The sequence below is a fragment of the Erinaceus europaeus genome, chromosome 9 (assembly GCF_950295315.1).
Source record: "Erinaceus europaeus chromosome 9, mEriEur2.1, whole genome shotgun sequence".
Lineage (NCBI taxonomy): Eukaryota > Metazoa > Chordata > Mammalia > Eulipotyphla > Erinaceidae > Erinaceus > Erinaceus europaeus.
In genome coordinates, this window is record NC_080170.1 from 54,866,835 (window position 1) to 54,883,241 (window position 16,407).

General features: G+C 45.4%; 2 protein-coding genes, 1 long non-coding RNA gene and 2 other non-coding genes across 7 annotated transcripts in view; 1 reads left to right on the forward strand and 4 right to left on the reverse strand.

The window, feature by feature from the left end:
* Positions 1–7,991, reverse strand: part of MPZL1 (myelin protein zero like 1) — a 70,799-nt gene extending 62,808 nt beyond the window's left edge. Inside the window, exon 1 of the mRNA XM_007528772.3 lies at positions 7,791–7,991. Within this exon, the coding sequence (XP_007528834.2) occupies positions 7,791–7,845 (55 nt within the window). The 5' untranslated portion in view covers positions 7,846–7,991. The remainder of the gene's footprint in view (positions 1–7,790) is intronic.
* A 2,706-nt stretch (positions 7,992–10,697) lies between these two features.
* On the reverse strand, positions 10,698–12,225 carry LOC132540405 (uncharacterized). The gene is made up of 3 exons (XR_009551593.1): positions 11,961–12,225; positions 11,129–11,367; positions 10,698–10,760 (listed from the first exon to the last, which is right to left on the reverse strand). It is a non-coding gene; the product is annotated as an uncharacterized LOC132540405 (long non-coding RNA).
* Positions 11,586–11,657, forward strand: TRNAP-AGG (transfer RNA proline (anticodon AGG)). Its single transcript has one exon. It is a non-coding gene; the product is annotated as a tRNA-Pro (tRNA).
* On the reverse strand, positions 12,152–12,223 carry TRNAP-CGG (transfer RNA proline (anticodon CGG)). Its single transcript has one exon. It is a non-coding gene; the product is annotated as a tRNA-Pro (tRNA).
* A 2,196-nt stretch (positions 12,226–14,421) lies between the features above and the next one.
* Positions 14,422–16,407, reverse strand: part of RCSD1 (RCSD domain containing 1) — a 36,885-nt gene continuing 34,899 nt past the window's right edge. For all 3 annotated transcript variants that reach the window (XM_016190658.2, XM_007528773.3, XM_060197954.1), the window contains one exon: positions 14,422–15,674. In XM_016190658.2, coding sequence (XP_016046144.2) covers positions 15,642–15,674 — 33 coding nt within the window. In that variant the 3' untranslated portion in view covers positions 14,422–15,641. The remainder of the gene's footprint in view (positions 15,675–16,407) is intronic.

Below are 16,407 nucleotides of genomic sequence, written 5' to 3' on the forward strand. Positions count from 1 at the left end.
TCAACAATTTGTTTGGCTTTGTATGTTAACTCTCTTTTCAGTTACCAGGTTCCAGATGCCATCAGGATGCTGGCCAGGCTTCCCTGGATTGAAGACCCCACCAATGTGTCCTGGAGCTCAGCTTCCCCAGAGACACACCCTACTAGGGAAAGAGAGAGGCAGACTGGGAGTATGGACCGACCAGTCAACGCCCATGTTCAGTGGGGAAGCAATTACAGAAGCCAGACCTTCTACCTTCTGCAACCCACAATGACCCTGGGTCCATGCTCCCAGAGGGATGGAGAATGGGAAAGCTATCAGGGGAGGGGGTGGGATATGGAGATTGGGTGGTGGGAATTGTGTGGAGTTGTACCCCTCCTACCCTATGGTTTTGTTAATTAATCCTTTCTTAAATAAAAAAAAAAAAGAAAAGAAAAGAAAACACAAGTAGAACCTGAACTGGAATTGGTGTATTGCACCAAAGTAAATACAGGTCCAAGAAGGATGACAGAGGAGTTGTATTGTTATAGTAGGGGTTGTATTGTTATATGGGAAACTGGGGAATGTTATGCATATACAAACTTTTATTTACTGTTGAATGTAAAACATTAATTCCCCAATAAAGACATTAAAAAAAAATTCTCTTTAAACATTCACTCATTTACTTTCTCTCAGTCCTTCTTAGTCATTAGTCAGTTTTGAATATTTGAAATAACACATTTTCCTTCTTAAAAAATATTTTAATGAAAAGTAGATAGAGAGAGAAAAATACAGAGAGACCAGAGCACTGCTCAGTTCTGGCCTATGGTGATGCTGGAGACTGAACCTGGGACCTCAGAACCTCAAGCAAGAATGTCTTTTATATAACCATTAAGCTGTCTCCCCAGCCCCAACACATTTTTTTCTTAAGAACCCAAGTCTTTTACCTATGTTTCCTAGCAATACCCTTCAGAGGGAAGAATATAAGTTATAAGCTAAAGACAGTAAGACATCATCTGCCATGAGCAGTAAGTGCTCCCTAAAGCCAAGACTACAGAACAGCACTTTCAAATTTCTTATCTTTTCAAGTGTTATCTGGAAGAAGCGTATGATTATGATTATGTTGCATTTACACTGCCCCACACTGTGTTCCTTAATGTTCACAAAGAAAATGACACATTCATCAATTTTGATCAGACTATTTTATACAAATTATCTTAATTTGTACATAAGGTCCCTAGGCCCCAGAATAAAGCATCAGAATCCCAGCACAGAAAATGTTGCAAATTTATCAGTTGGTTCAGCTGGTTACATCAGAAAACATAAGCATGAGTATGAATTCCAGTCTATGGCACAATTTTATTTATTTATTTATTTATTCCCTTTGTTGTCCTTTTTTTTTTTTTTATTGTTGTAGCTATTATGTTGTTGTCGTTGTTGGATAGGACAGAGAGAAATGGAGAGAGGAGGGGAAGACAGAGAGGGGGAGAGAAAGACAGACACCTGCAGACCTGCTTCACCGCCTGTGAAGCGACTCCCCTGCAGGTGGGGAGCCGGGGCTCGAACCGGGATCCTTATGCCGTTCCTTGTGCTTTGCGCCACCTGCGCTTAACCCGCTGCGCTACAGCCCGACTCCCTCTATGGCACAATTTTATCTATAACAACAAATAACAGGTTCAACAAAAACATAACTGTTTTCATTACTAACTCCAACTGTTTACATAAGAACTTGAGTACAATGTGTCACAAATGTTAAAAAAAAAAACACAAAAAAAAAAACTAGGGGCCTACAGGCAGCACATTTGGTTGAACATATGTAACCATGTGGATAGACAAAGATTTGAACTCCCTCTCTGCTCCCTACCTTCAGGAAGAGCAATAAAGCAAGTCTGCAGATCTCTCTCTCTCTCTCTCTCCCTCAACTTCTTTCTTATTAAATAAAATAAAACTGAATAGAGAGGCATCACAAATAATAAATTTCCAAAAACTCTGAGTTTAGAAGGAGAGAGAGACTGAAGAATATATCTATGAAATCATTGTTCTGTTCTTGGATAAATACCCAATAATCTGGGCCAGGGTGAATAGCATAATGGTTATGCAGACACTCTCTTGCCTGAGGCTCCAAAGCCCCAGGTTCAATCCCCCCTCACCACCATAAACCAGAGTTGATCAGTGCTCTGGTAAATAAACAAGCAAAATCCCAATAATAGCCCTGGGAGATGGCACAGTATATAAAGCATTGGACTTGTAAACATGAGGTTCTGACATTCTGAGTTCAATCCCTGGCATCATATGTATCAATGTAATGTTCTCCCTCTTTTTCTCAAATCAACTAATCAACCTCAATAAGACCAAGGGAAAAAAAAAATCACAAATAAATAAAAAATGTTATAGTCATGGGGTAGATAGCATAATGGTTATGCAAAGAGTCTCTCATGCCTGACGCTCCAAAATTCCCAAATTCAATCCCCTACACCACCATAAACCAGAACTGAACAGTGCTCTGGTCACTACCAGGCCACCCCCATCACCTGGGTCTCTAGTCAGGTGATTCCCACACAGACATGATGGGCCTAGACCTCTAACAGACCCCTCTCACCACTGTCACTGGTCATCTCCATCAAGAACAACATAATGAATTCCTTTGTGGGCCCCTATAGGATCTTGCCCTCAATGTGGTTCAATAATGGTAGGGTCTGTTTCCATCCTCTGAAAGGAGGTTGGACAACATACTTTGCCTACTACCCGAGGAAGACAGATTCTGAAATTAGTGCAGCCTGGAATGTTCCTAGCCATGACCACAGAATGCAAGCTCAGAACTACAGGGATGCAGAGGTTACATAGGCTTCTGTGCTGAATACAGGCCCCAGATCAAATTAAGGGGGTTTACCTTTAATAATACTCATATACCTTTCCCATATTTGGGAGTTATTCTCTTCCCTGATCCAGCTTTCTAGTCCTTTTTCCAACTATGACACTATCTCCCCAGACAATAACCTGGGTCCACCTGCATATTAGATGTTAGGTGAAGGCAAAAACTAGTAAAGTCATGGGCCCTCTAGAATATACCTAAAATAGACCTACTAGCTTTCTCCAAAATGGAGACCCCCAAATCTTCATCTGCAATGTTCTTGCCTTTAGGTTCATGATTAGTCAACAATTTGTTCTGCTTTATATCATAACTCTTTTTTAGCCAACAGGTTCCAGATGCTACTATGATGCCAACCTGACTCCCTGAGCAGACAACCCCACCAAGTGTCCTGGAGCTCCACCTCCCCAGAACCCCACCACACTAGGGAAAGAGAGAGACAGGCTGGGAGTATGGATTGACCTGCAACCATCCATGTTCAGTGGGGAAGCAATTACAGGAGCCAGACCTTCACCTAACATCTAATATGCAGGTGGACCCAGGTTATTGTCTGGGGAGATAGTGTCATAGTTGGAAAAAGGACTAGAAAGCTGGATCAGGGAAGAGAATAACTCCCAAATATGGGAAAGGTATATGAGTATTATTAAAGGTAAACCCCCTTAATTTGATCTGGGGCCTGTACCCATAATGATCCTGGGTCCATACTCCCAGAGAGATAAAGAATAGAGAAGCTATCAAGGGAGGTGATTGGATACGGAGTTCTGGAGGTGGGAACTGTATGGAACTGTACCCCTCCTATCCTATAGTCTTGTCAATATTTCCTATCTACAGACTATCCTATAGTCTTGTCAATATTCCATTTTATAAATAAATGCTTGAGAGTCCAGTGTCTCATCCATTGCACCACCTCCCGGCCACAGTACAAATTTCTAAGTTTATTCTTCACCAAGATACTCAATGCCAAGTCCAGTGAATCTTTACTGTATCACTTGACACATTCCTTTTTTTTTTTTTTTTTTTTTTGTTAATCCAGAGCACTGTTTAGCTCTGGTTTATGGTGGTGCAGGGGATTGAACCTGGGACTTTGGAGCCTCAGGCATGAGAGTCTGTTTGCATAACCATTATGCCATCTACCCTTCGCACTTGACACATTCCTAACTGCTTCCCTTTACTTTACACTTCCTCTTCTGGTTTTGGGTTTTTCCTGGTAATGAGAAGTCTCTTTCTCAGGCTCCATATATCCCAAGGCTCTTTCCGTGGTCTCCTATTTTGATTCATTCTTCTTGGTGACCTCATGCAAACAATATGTAGTTTTAAATGCTATCTACATAAAATCTACAAAATTTGAGTCACTGATTAGAGCTTTCTCGTTCATTGTCTTTTATCAATGTCAAACTCAAGACATCCAAAGATTATTTCATCATTTTCTTCCAATATGTCTAGGTTCCTCATCTGTAAAAATATGCCAAATTTCCCAAGCCCGGGAGCCGGGTGGTAGTGCAGCGGGTTAAGCTTACGAGGCACAAAGCGCAAGGACCGGCGTAAGGATCCCAGTTCGAGGCCCTGGCTCCCCACCTGCAGGGGTGTAGCTTCACAGGTGGTGAAGCAGGTCTGCAGGTGTCTTTCTCTACCCCTCTGTCTTCCCCTCCTCTCTCTATTTCTCTCTGTCCTATCCAACAACGATGACAACAATAATAACTACAAGGGTAACAAAAGGGAATAAATAAGTAAAATAAGTATTTTTTTTTTAAATTTTCCAAGCCCAACCCATATTAAATGGCTCTTCTTTCAAGTCTATACCAAATCTGTTCTGGTGATGTTGGATGTTGTGCAGCCCTGGGCACAGGGGACCAGGGACAGAGAAGACACTGCAGTCTTGTTCTGAGGCTTCCCTAGAAGGGTGATCATTGGGAGTGAATGGAAAGGGGAGATGCCAAAAAGTTGGGGGTCGAGAGCTTAAGCATGGGCACCCTGGCCTCATAGATCCTTTAATAGGTGGGGGTCCCCGGGTGTGGCTGCCCCACTTTCAAGTTAAAGACAGCTGTGCGGGTGTCCGGCGGTAGTGCAGCGGGTTAAGTGCACTTGGCGCTAAGTTCAAGGACTGGAGTAAGGATCCTGGTTCGAGCTTCCCCTGGTTCGAACCTCCGGCTCCCCACCTGCAGTGAAGCAGATCCCCAGGTGTCTATCTTTCTCTCCCCCTCTCTGTCTTCCCCCTCTCCATTTCTCTCTGTCTTATCTAACAACAACAACAATAACTACAACAATAAAAAACAACAAGGGCAACAAAAGAGAAAATAAGTAAGTAAATAAATAAAATTAAAAAAAAAAACAGCTGTGCCTATGGAAACCCAGATGGTCTCAGGCTGAGACTGGTTGGTGGACAAGTCCTCCCATCACTGTCCACTCTCTATGACAGGTCCTTCTCCTTCCCTGGATTATTCCAGTAGCCTTTTGGTTTCTAGTCTTCAATTATATCCTACTCTGTGACCTGAGAGGTGGAGCAGTGGATAAAGTGCTGAACTCTCAAAAATGAGGTCCCAAATTCAATCCCTGGCAAGACATGTAACAAAGTGCTATCTAGTTCTTTTCTCTCCCCCTCCTATCTCTCTCATTAATAAATAATAAATAAATATTTTAATAATTATACCCCACTCTGACTCCTCCTCCATAGCTCAGTAACAGGAATCCCTCAGTGGCTTTCCAAAGCCCTCAGGGCAAACTAGCCTCACAAATAAGATCCTTGTGATTTAATGCCTCTGGCCAGGGCTCCTGTCTCAACTGTTACCATATCTCTTATCATTGCAACCTCCCACCATACTGAGCTTCCAACAAGTTTTTCCTTGACTCTGCTATAGTCTCTTCCCCAAAACGTCCTTTTCCCAAGGGGCCTGAACTTCAGTAGAAGATAATCCCTCCCATTCCTTTATCAGTAACTTCTTACAGTACTCTTATCACACTATTTCCTCCAGTGATCTGTAAATAATCTGAGTGGGAATAGTATAAAAGGTGCTTTATAGAATAGTTTAAAAGGTGCTTAACAGTAAAAGGTGCTAAGCAACAGCACTGAACTTAAAGTTTCCTGTGAGAGATGATGAGCACCTATCCTCTGTGTCCAGTCCAGAAAAATGTGACCCCAGCAACAATAAAACACAGTAATCTTCTAAAATGAACCCAAAACATCGGCTGCTAATTTTCACGTTAGTGGTTCATACCTCACTGCTAAAACAATAGAAAATTCCTAAGTGTATATGATTCTTATTGTGATCTTTTCCTGGTGGTAGTCATTAATACTTAGCTTTTCAGTTCTGTCACATTTGACACCCTAAGTTTACAGTCATCCTATTTTGCCCTCAATAGCAAAATCTGATTTCTTGTAAATGACAATTCACTCTGGAGCACATAGATATCTGAAGAGTCTTCATTTGGGGCCTCTTCTATGCATCCACATAAATATAAATTTATCCCACCCTCAGCAAAAACTGCACACATTTAATTTTTTTTCCCTCAGAAAAGACATTCATACAGGATGGATATTGTCTTATACACACAAAGTCCATTTTTCTCTGTCAGTCTTCAGTGGTAAGGGAACTTTTACAGATACACTTTATAAGCCACTGGAATCACTGTTTTAATATTTCCTCTGGTTCCAAAGATTACACTAAGGACTTTTCCATGACAAAAATCACTGAGCTATGTGATTAATAGATCCAGATACTATGATGCAATAGACATTTTACAAAACAAAAACAAAAAAAAAAAAGGAAAGTCAAGTGGTTTCCTAAGAGGCTTGCCCTCTTTATAATCATTACTTAACCACATTATGAGAGGGCTGCAAGTACTCTGCTTGGAAGAACAACAAAAAGCCCTATCTAAAGTGGGGGCTTTAGATGTCCATGAAACGATCCTGTAAACAGAAATTGAAGATAACCCTCGGTTTGACTTGTGACATTTGGCAAGCAAAAGTGTGTTTATTTAAAAATAAAAAAGCTTTGTTAATATCCTATGTTAGGTCGAACTGTGGTCTGGGGTCTGGGATGATGCTGGAGGTGACTAAATTCTCCAAGGCCGGGTTATGTGGGTGGTATCCCCAGACCACCACCCCATTCCAGAAGCCACTAGCCTTCTTGAGGTGAGGACAGGAACAAATGCCAGATTAAAGTAAGCACTTCTGAGAGTCTCTGTATTTAGTCTCTGTACTCTGTTTTTCTTTTGAATTTTTATCATTTAGGGTTTCTTTTTATTACTCCTACTTCTGCCCAGCGGTTGAAGAAAAGCCTTCTAGTTTGCACACTTCCCTCCCCCCTCCCTCCCAGCACATGATTTGCTCCCCCACCAACCCAGCAGGAAGATTGACAATGGCAAACTTAGGATACTAGTTTTAACTCACAGTGAGAAATCTCTGTCCTGGTGAGAGGAATGCTCGGTGACCAGGGCACACCCTTTCCTCTTAGGTTTCTGGAAAGCAGAGTGATATGTGGTTGCTTTTCCCTGGCCTCAGTGAGTGAGGAAGCCAGGTCTGGTCTCACAGGGAAGAGCTGCCTCGGTGCAGACTTCCAAGGTGACACAAAACATTCCTTCAAACACCAGCACAGCGCCGAGGGCCTTCACACGGAAACGCAGCCCCCCACACACACACCCCCAAGGGGAACAGCAGGACCCCGGTTCCCAGCAAGGTCCGAATCCTGGGGCCAGCGCGCCCGGAGCTCCGGCGCAGAAGGCAAGAGGCCTGCGCTGTGCAGTGCGCTGGGGGTCCCAATGCCCCCCACCCCGTGGGGGCAAACTGGGGTTTCTGACAGTCCCCGAGGAAGAAGCAATGTGGGGACCCGGCAGCCTCCCTGAGCAGCGAAGTAGGGACGCGATTAAGTCCACCCAAGAAGCAAGATGGAAGCGCGACAGCCCCCCGGGAAGCGCCGCGATGCCCCCACCCCCGCGGCAGGCGCCCCTCTCCCCGCCCTTCGCTCACCTAGCCCGAGTGCCGCGAGGAGCTGCCACAGGCAGCGCGCGTCCTGAGGGGCCATCGCTGCGCGGGACCTGAGGTGGCCGCGGTGTGCCCCAGAGGCGGGTCCCGCAGCTGTTTCCCCGCTCGGTCTTCCGCGCCTGTCCGCAGAGGCGGGTCTGAGGTGGGTCTAAGGTGGGCCCAGCTGCAGATCCCTGAGGTGGGTCTCGCTCAGTCCTCGGCCGCCGTCCCCGGGACAGAGTGCCCTCAATCCACTCGGTCCTCTCTGTCCTCGCTCCTCCCGCTCTGGCCCAGCCCGTCGGGCCCGCCCCTGCGCTCCGCTTATTGGTCCTTATGCATCCCAAAAAGGACGCAATTGGGTGGCTTGACTGTCAGTCTCCCGCAGCGCGGCCCCGCCTTCCGGTCCCACCCGGCGCGTGTCAGAGGAGAAGGCCTGTACTGGGTCCAGGCCGCGTGGCCGTGGTCTGTCCTCTTTCCTGTCCATTTGCTTGCCTGTCTATCCATCTGTCTGTCCACTCCGACCTGCTCTTCCTCAGGTCCAGTGTCACTAAGTACTCATTGTCCTTCCCTGCCTGCTCCGGGGAGCCTATTCGCTAAAGAAAGAGGCGTTTTGTCTTACAAAAAAAATACATATACATCATATACATTTCTTGGATACAACCTGGAGATTTCTGGGTCACTGCCCTGACAGAGCACCCCTTGTCCCCAGGGTTGCCTGTTGCTGTGGGTGACGTCTATGTACTAAACCCACCAATTCAAGCTCAAGTTTCCATCTTGTCAAACCCTTCATACACAGGCATATACACTTCCAAATCTCCCCTGGACTTCAGGAACTGAGAACTACTGTTTTCTTTTCCCATATTACCTGGAACACAAACCAATGTGCTGCTTGCTTTTGCAGACAAAAAATCCTTCCGTCTGTCAGTAGGAATAGGGACATCTTCTGAAGCCCAAGGATCGATCACCTGTGCCCCAGAACTATCTAACCAATAAATAGGGCAGTCTGCAAGGCTTCCATGGGATCAGCCTTCAAAGGGACAGACATGGACAGCAAGTAGCACAAGGAAAACAGGCAGAAGGAGCCATCTGGGCACATATGTGAAGTGAGTAGGAAGACATGTTTTTGGTATATATATATGTATATATATGTATATGTATGTATATATATGTATATATATTACATACATGTGTAATATTTTTAATATTTATTCCCTTTTGTTGTCCTTATTGTTCTTTATTATTATTAGTTACTGATGTCGTCATTGTTGGATAGGACAGAGAGAAATGAAGAGAGGAGGTGAAGACAGGGGGAGAGAAAGAGACACCTGCACACCTGCTTCACCACTTGTGAAGTGATCCCCCTGCAGTTGGGGAGCAGGGGGCTCGAACTGGGATCCATACACCGGTCCTTGTGCTTTGTGCCATGTGCGCTTAACCCGCTGCACTACCGTACCCGACTCACGGAAGACATGTTTTGCATGATTGGGAAAAGAATAAGGCAGTGTGTATAAGAACCCAAAAGAGACCTCTTATTTAAGGATTATATCTAAAGTAAAAATCAGTGCCCTTCCTTTTAGCTTTGCTGTCTTAGTCTTCTAGCCTGTAGTGTATTATACCCATAATAATTGTTTTCCCACTAGAGAGAGAAAATAAAAAAGGCAGAAAAAGCACTGCCTTGCCTGATTTCTCCTAGCAGGATTTCTAAGAAGTGTGTGTAATGTTGTAAACTGGGAAAGAGCTCAGATATTTGGGGGTGCTGGAAACATAGATCCCTTCCTTGCTTCTCTGGAGACAGGGAACTCTAGACCTTACTCTTCTGAAGCAGTCTACAGTGAGATAAGCAAGTCCTTTATTTAATAGTTATTTTCTAACAAAGGAAAAACCTAAGGTCAATAGAGATAGTGGTTCTCAAAGACTTGCATTGTTTGAAGGCTCCCAGCAGCCTGGGATATGATACATTCCTCTCTGCTGAAGCCTATAGGTCTAGAAAGGTTACATTTTAGCAGTCCTTTTTCTTTTTAATCTGAAAATTAAATTTCTAGAGTCTGCTGGTGTATCTGGTATGAAGTCACCAAACTGGGGAAAGGAGTTAAAGAATCTGAAGGGAGGTATTAACTGGTGGGGGTGGAGGTGAGGGCACCACATGTTACCTGGCTTCATCTCTCACTGAGGCCAGGGAAAAGCAACCACATATCACTCTGCTTTCCAGAAACCTAAGAGGAAAGGGTGTGCCCTGGTCACCGAGCATTCCTCTCACCAGGACAGAGATTTCTCACTGTGAGTTAAAACTAGTATCCTAAGTTTGCCATTGTCAATCTTCCTGCTGGGTTGGTGGGGGAGCAAATCATGTGCTGGGAGGGAGGGGGGAGGGAAATGTGCAAACTAGAAGGCTTTTCTTCAACCGCTGGGCAGAAGTAGGAGTAATAAAAAGAAACCCTAAATGATAAAAATTCAAAAGAAAAACAGAGTACAGAGACTAGATACAGAGGCTCTCAGAAGTGCTTACTAAATTTGCTCCCTGGGTTATACTTTGTAGTTTTCTCCATCTTAGGAAATCATAAGCCTAAAGTGTTCACGGCACATTTTTTCCCAGTTAGGTTTTTGTGAACAACTCTTCTGGCATCTAGAACTAATTATCATTTAAAGGGTATTCTTATCCTTACCTTGAGCACCAAGAACTGAGACTCAAGTTTGAACAGTTTCAAATAAAATAAGGGTGGTGAGTAAGTGTAATTTACTATGTCTAACCAAAAGAAGAAAGTTGACAATGCAGCATCTGATATTCCTTAGAATTTTTGAATGTTTGTTGAATGAATTAACAACCAAATGCATATATAAAGTCATAATTGAAGGAATGAATGAGTAGTGGGGGTAGATACCATAATGGTTATGCAAAGAGATTCTCATACCTGAGAGTCTGAAATCCCTGGCTTGAAATCCCAGCTTCAGTCTCATAAACCAACGCTGATTAGTGCTCTGATAAAAAATAAATAAATAGTGAATGCATGTGGAATAAAAGAACCAACTAAATTAACAGCTCTAGTTAAGATAGTCATAGGATAGTCATTGTCTACTTGTTTCCTATCTAGTTAGTTGCTAGAGTGAGAATTTACAACTACTGATTACCCACGTGTCATATTTTTTATTACTAAGAATTTGGAACAAATCACAGTCATCTAGTGATCTTTCATTGAGCTAATAATGTAGGCCTCAATACTAAGTATTTAAGCATTTAAAATATAGGAAGCTGAAACACTATTCAATAGTGATATTAGGGACAGTCAGGCAGCAATTATTATACTGGTTTCCAATCATTGCAGGTGGTGTTGGTATTGGAATCTTACTTTCCAATAAATCGCGGTCAGAGGAGACAAGACGGCCATCCAGTCGTATACCACACATACCCGATTTTATATAATGGGTTAAGGCATCTTTTTCTGGAGAAGTTGAGTTTGGAGTTTATCCAGAAGGAAAAGAGCTTTTCCAGTTGGAGAAAAGTCAGATTAAATGAAGAGACAGAATCACAGTCGGGAAGGGCGCAGCGAGCTCCGGGAGAAGGTACAGTCCGGAGGTCACCGGTTTGCTGTGGGAAAGAGGGGAGCGGGAGCGGGTGGGTGGGGGGCACCGAGAACAGTCCCGGGTTTCCAAGGTAAGTGAAGGTCACACTACAACGACCCAGGTTTTCTGCCTCCATCTCGCGGAGCGCAGGGGAAGGCCAACAAGACCGCTCCAAGAGCTGGGGGTCTCCGCGGTAGAGAGGCCGAGGGCTGAGCAGTTCCGCAGAGCAGCAGTTTTCGTGTTGGCTCGTTGGTCTAGGGGTATGATTCTCGCTTAGGGTGCGAGAGGTCCCGGGTTCAAATCCCGGACGAGCCCTCTTTTTCTTCATGAACCTTGGGCAGAGTACCTAGCACCGGAGTGGAGGCAGCTGAATGCGGGGGTGGGGGTGGGGGCAGGGCCGCACGGGGTAGCAATGACCGCAGACGCTGAGCACCGAGTAGACTGCAGCCGCGGGCTGTGACCAAGGGCTCGGGATAGAGATGGCGCTGCGCACATCGCAAGTCAGACAGCCGTGCTAGTGAGCACAGGACGCTGGGTGGGGGGGGGGGAGGGGCGGGGAGCGGTACTGACCGCGGGGCACCCGGGCTGAAGAGACGCCAGCAGTGACTGGACACTAACCTCGGGGCCAGGGTGCGGCCCCGCCCGTCCCGCAGAGGACCCCGGCCCGCCCGACCTGCCGAGCGCGGGAAGAAGGCGGCAGGCGCGCGGCACGCGGACAGCCGGGCTCATTCGTCTGCTAAGGGAACAACGGTCTGAACCGCGGCGTTTCCAAAGCGGAAAAATGTATTCCGTGCTGACGAAAAAATCCTGGGCTCGTCCGGGATTTGAACCCGGGACCTCTCGCACCCGAAGCGAGAATCATACCCCTAGACCAACGAGCCACTCCGGCAGAAGCTCTGCCGCAGCCTCCCTTCTGCGGCGCCCCGCCCCGTGACCTGCGCGGGGCGGGATGGGGCGGGGACTCGAGAAGCGCCGGGCAGGATCCGCGAGGATCTGCGGAAACGCCGGGGACCGGAACCGGGCGGCCTCGACTTGCGCTGGGCGCTCAGTCGCTGCAGCACCTGCGTGGGGCCCGCTAACCCCTGTGCGGGGAGCCGCGGGGGCGCCGCTGTGGCCGCGAGTAGCCCGCCAGTCCGGGGTGCGGGCCGGGGTGTCCCACGCCTACCCCCTCACATTCCACACCTTCCCTCCCGCGTCATCTCCGGCCCAGCCCCCACCTCTGGAAGTTTGGGGGTCCCACTGCAGAAGTTCCTTGTTTGTGAGGCCCCCTTAAGTCAGCTTTATTTTTAATATGTTTTCTTCACGTTATTTTAATGAGAGGTACAAAGAGGGATACCAGAACACTGCTCAGCTCTTGCTTATGGTGGCGCCGGGAATTGAACCTGAGACCTTAAACATGAAAGTCTTTTGCATAACCATTATGCTGTTTCCTCAGCCCTCTCTCCCACTTTCCTTTTTTTTTTTTTAATTTTAAACTAATGATTTAACAAAATTACAAGATTTCAGGGGCGCCTTCAAGTCATCTTTAATTCCGGATCACTTGATTTGTATCCAATTGAACTGCTGAGTGTCCAGCTGCTGATTTTTACCCTCTTTGGACTGAAAACTCCCTAGGGCACCAGATTTTCTGTTCTTCATTCCCCCTTCCTCTTCCTGATTGGAGGGGTTAGGGGTGACAGGGATTCTTGAGGTGCCACTGTTTCATAGAAGGTCCTGCTATCAATAATTTTGGCACTGGAACTGGTCCAAAAGAGCCTGCTTGAGAATGTACAGTTAACAAGAGGAGGTTCCTGCACTGTGTCAATTTCTTGCCAAGGGCATCCATGGCTGACCCCAGCCCTGGAAGTGGCGGGTGAGGGGGGCGGGGGTGGGGGGAACTCTCTGTTTTTCACATAAGAAGGCAGTAAGAGACGCTTGCTTGTGACACACTACTTGAGTGATTGCACTCTGTGAGCCCTTTTTTCCCCCTTTAGGTCAATATAGAGGAGAATGATTCATAGACCGAGTTGGGCCCCTAACTGCTCATGGTCCTCTTCCACTCAGTTGTATTCAACTTTCACACTCCTAGAAATTCCCCTCAAGAGGTAAGCTGGTTGTATATCTACTCATTTATTCCTTTATAAGACACTTAACAGATTGACTGCTGGCCAACTGGCTACAGGCCAACACCATGTACACTGTGTGTCATACAGGGTCATCAGTTAGCTAGTTGCACAGACAGCAGAACAGGACTGCAGTCCCATAAACAGTGGCACATCCTTTCAGAACACCATCTTATCCTCTTGTTCCCTCTCTGGAGAAAAAGGAGATAGATTGGACATTCCAGCCTGACCAGGAAGGTGGGGGGAAAAGAACTCTGATTTCTTTTTAGCATTATTGCTGGGAAGAAGATGGTTTTCTTTCAAGCCTTGTAAGGAAGCTGGAGAGAACAGTTTTCCTGGCTTGGTGATGACTTTGTGCTCCCTAAGACATCATGGGTTTCTTGAATTCTCCAGTCTTGAAATCCCAGTGTCAACCTTGCAAATTGTCAGTTTCAGGGAGGATATCAGAAACTGTTTGGCTGCAGCCTCAGCAGAGAAGTTTCCTGCACTATGTGAATTCCCTGCCCAGGGCACCCATCTCTAGTGCCCACCCAGGAAGGTGGTGGTGGTGGTGGTGGGGCTCTGTTTTTTCACAATGGGTCAGAGTATGTAACTATGAGGGAACCAGAAAAACAGTAAGGCCTACTGACACCATCAAGCTTGCACCCTCAGGATATATTCTTCCCATTTCTTCCTGTTCCTTTCTCATCTGTTGTTGGGTGTACTCTGGGAGAAGAGCAAGACTTTATTTTCACATGTGCATATCATAACTTTTCTATTTTAGATAAGGGAAAGTGGTAGATTTCCCCATCTACCCCACACAATCATGCATGTCTTCATAAAACTCTTGACCCAATGTGTATGTGAACATGAGTTTGAGAATAAAACACCCCTATGACACAATTAAAATCATTGTTCAGAGAGATATGTTGATAGGTGGTTGAAATAGATAGATGTAAATTATACGGACCTCAAAATAACCGACACACACACAGCTGCCAAGTTCTGCTAAAATCAAAGCTTATTATATATATCAGTCTCAACTAGGTTACACGTTTAAAAAGATGCGTTATATTTAAAAATACTTTAAAAAAAAACAGTCTTAATACGATCCTGCAGTGAGGAAAACTGTAAATAGAATGAAATTTTTTGAGGTACCAGCTGTGAGATTAGGCCTTTTTGTCTGGGAAGACTTTCTGAAATCAGGATAAGGTGTGGCCTAACACATCCAGGAGGGAAAGTCAAGCCTCATTGGAGGACACAGGTGCCAGGACAACAGTTGCTAGAGAGAGAGAGAGAGAGAGAGAGAGAGAGAGAGAGTGTATGTGTGTGTGTGTGTGGTAGGGGAGTAGGAAGGGGATCTTACAGCACCTCCAAGCTCTAGGGTCACCCTGTGGATGTATATATCTCACCCATACAGGATGAATCAGAGGATGGCATCATTTGGATAATACTGCTTTGCATACAGAGGCAGAGTTGGAAACCTCCAGATAATCAGCCTCTTCAAGTGTGCAGGAGATGAGAGAAATGGTTCACCACCCCCCCAACTCCCCAAAATCCTGGTATGCAAAGGCCTCTCTGTTGTTAGTCAGGTACATATCTTTTCATTTTCAATAGCCATCTCTTCTAGTCTGGCATTTTACAAATTAGTTGAAATTTGGACTGGGGCTGAAAGGGTGTCAGAAGGGTCTTCATCCAATCCATGTTTTTGTAATGTAGAGAATTCCTATTTTCAGCAGTAAGGATTTCCTTCTATGTCTGGCAACCTGAAATTAGTTTTTCCTTATATCTGAGACTGGAGAAACCTGAGTATAGTAAGAAGAAAACCACTTTAGACAAACAGAATGGGACAAGATGAATCCACATCCAGTTCCAGGGTTAGCTGCAGAGATGGTGTTTGTGGACAGTTCCCTGGGCCGCAGGCTGATGAGGGAACCCTGGAGAGTTGTCCTTACAGTAAATCATTTTAAATACGTTGTTTTAAATTAGATCCATCCAGTGACACAAACTTAGGCTGATGGAAGTCTGTCATCCTGTGATCTAATCTCCATTTGCATCAGTGTGGGGCCTGGGAAGTAGTGCACCTTTGTCTCTAGGTAAACTTCAGACCTCCCAACTGTTTTGTCCCTGCAAAGGCCACATTTGCTGCTATTATTATTGCTATGTTGCTTCCAGAGAGACACTTATAGTAGCTTCTTCACCATGAAAAATGAACTCTTCACATTTTAGTGTCCAGTACAAGTGTGTCATCCTGCAAATAGAGGTGGAGAGAAGGAATTAGAGGCTATAGAGAAATTCTGATATGCAACAACTTATTCATTTGGTAGAAAAGCAGAGGAGTTCAGTGTATTTGTTAACTCTGCAGGTAGCTGATACACAGAGAAGTTAAGGGTCTGCTCCTTGGTCATATAGCTGTGGCAGATTCAGACTTTACATCTGGGATCAGAGCTTGGACCCTCAGCCCAAGAAGCCAGGTACCTTAGACACCAGGTATAGTGAGTGCCAGTTCCTGGGTGTCTGGTTTCCAGAGCCCAGCTTGCCTCCCACCCATCCTACTAAGTCTTATCTTCCTGAAGTACTGCTCAAGAATCTTTGCAGCATAAAATGGAAAAGGGAGAAAAAGAATGAATAATGAGAAGCTGGAAAATAGATGCCTTCAGTGAAAGGAGAAAAGCTTTTTTTTTTTTTTTAAGGTTTTATTTATTTATTAATGAGAAAGATAGGAGGAGAGAGAGAAAGAACCAGACATCACTCTGGTACATGTGCTGCTGGGGATCAAACTCAGGACCTCATGCTTAAGAGTCCAATGCCTTATTCACTGCACCACCTCCCAGACCACAGGAGAGAAGCTTTTTACTCCTGACTGTACAGAAGGCCCTATCTGTAGCCAGGAGCTACACCAGGCTTTATCACTTCTCTCTTGACAAAAACCCAAGGTTTCTGTCCACAGACCTCTGTGCCAGAGAGAGGTCAGGAAGCAGCTG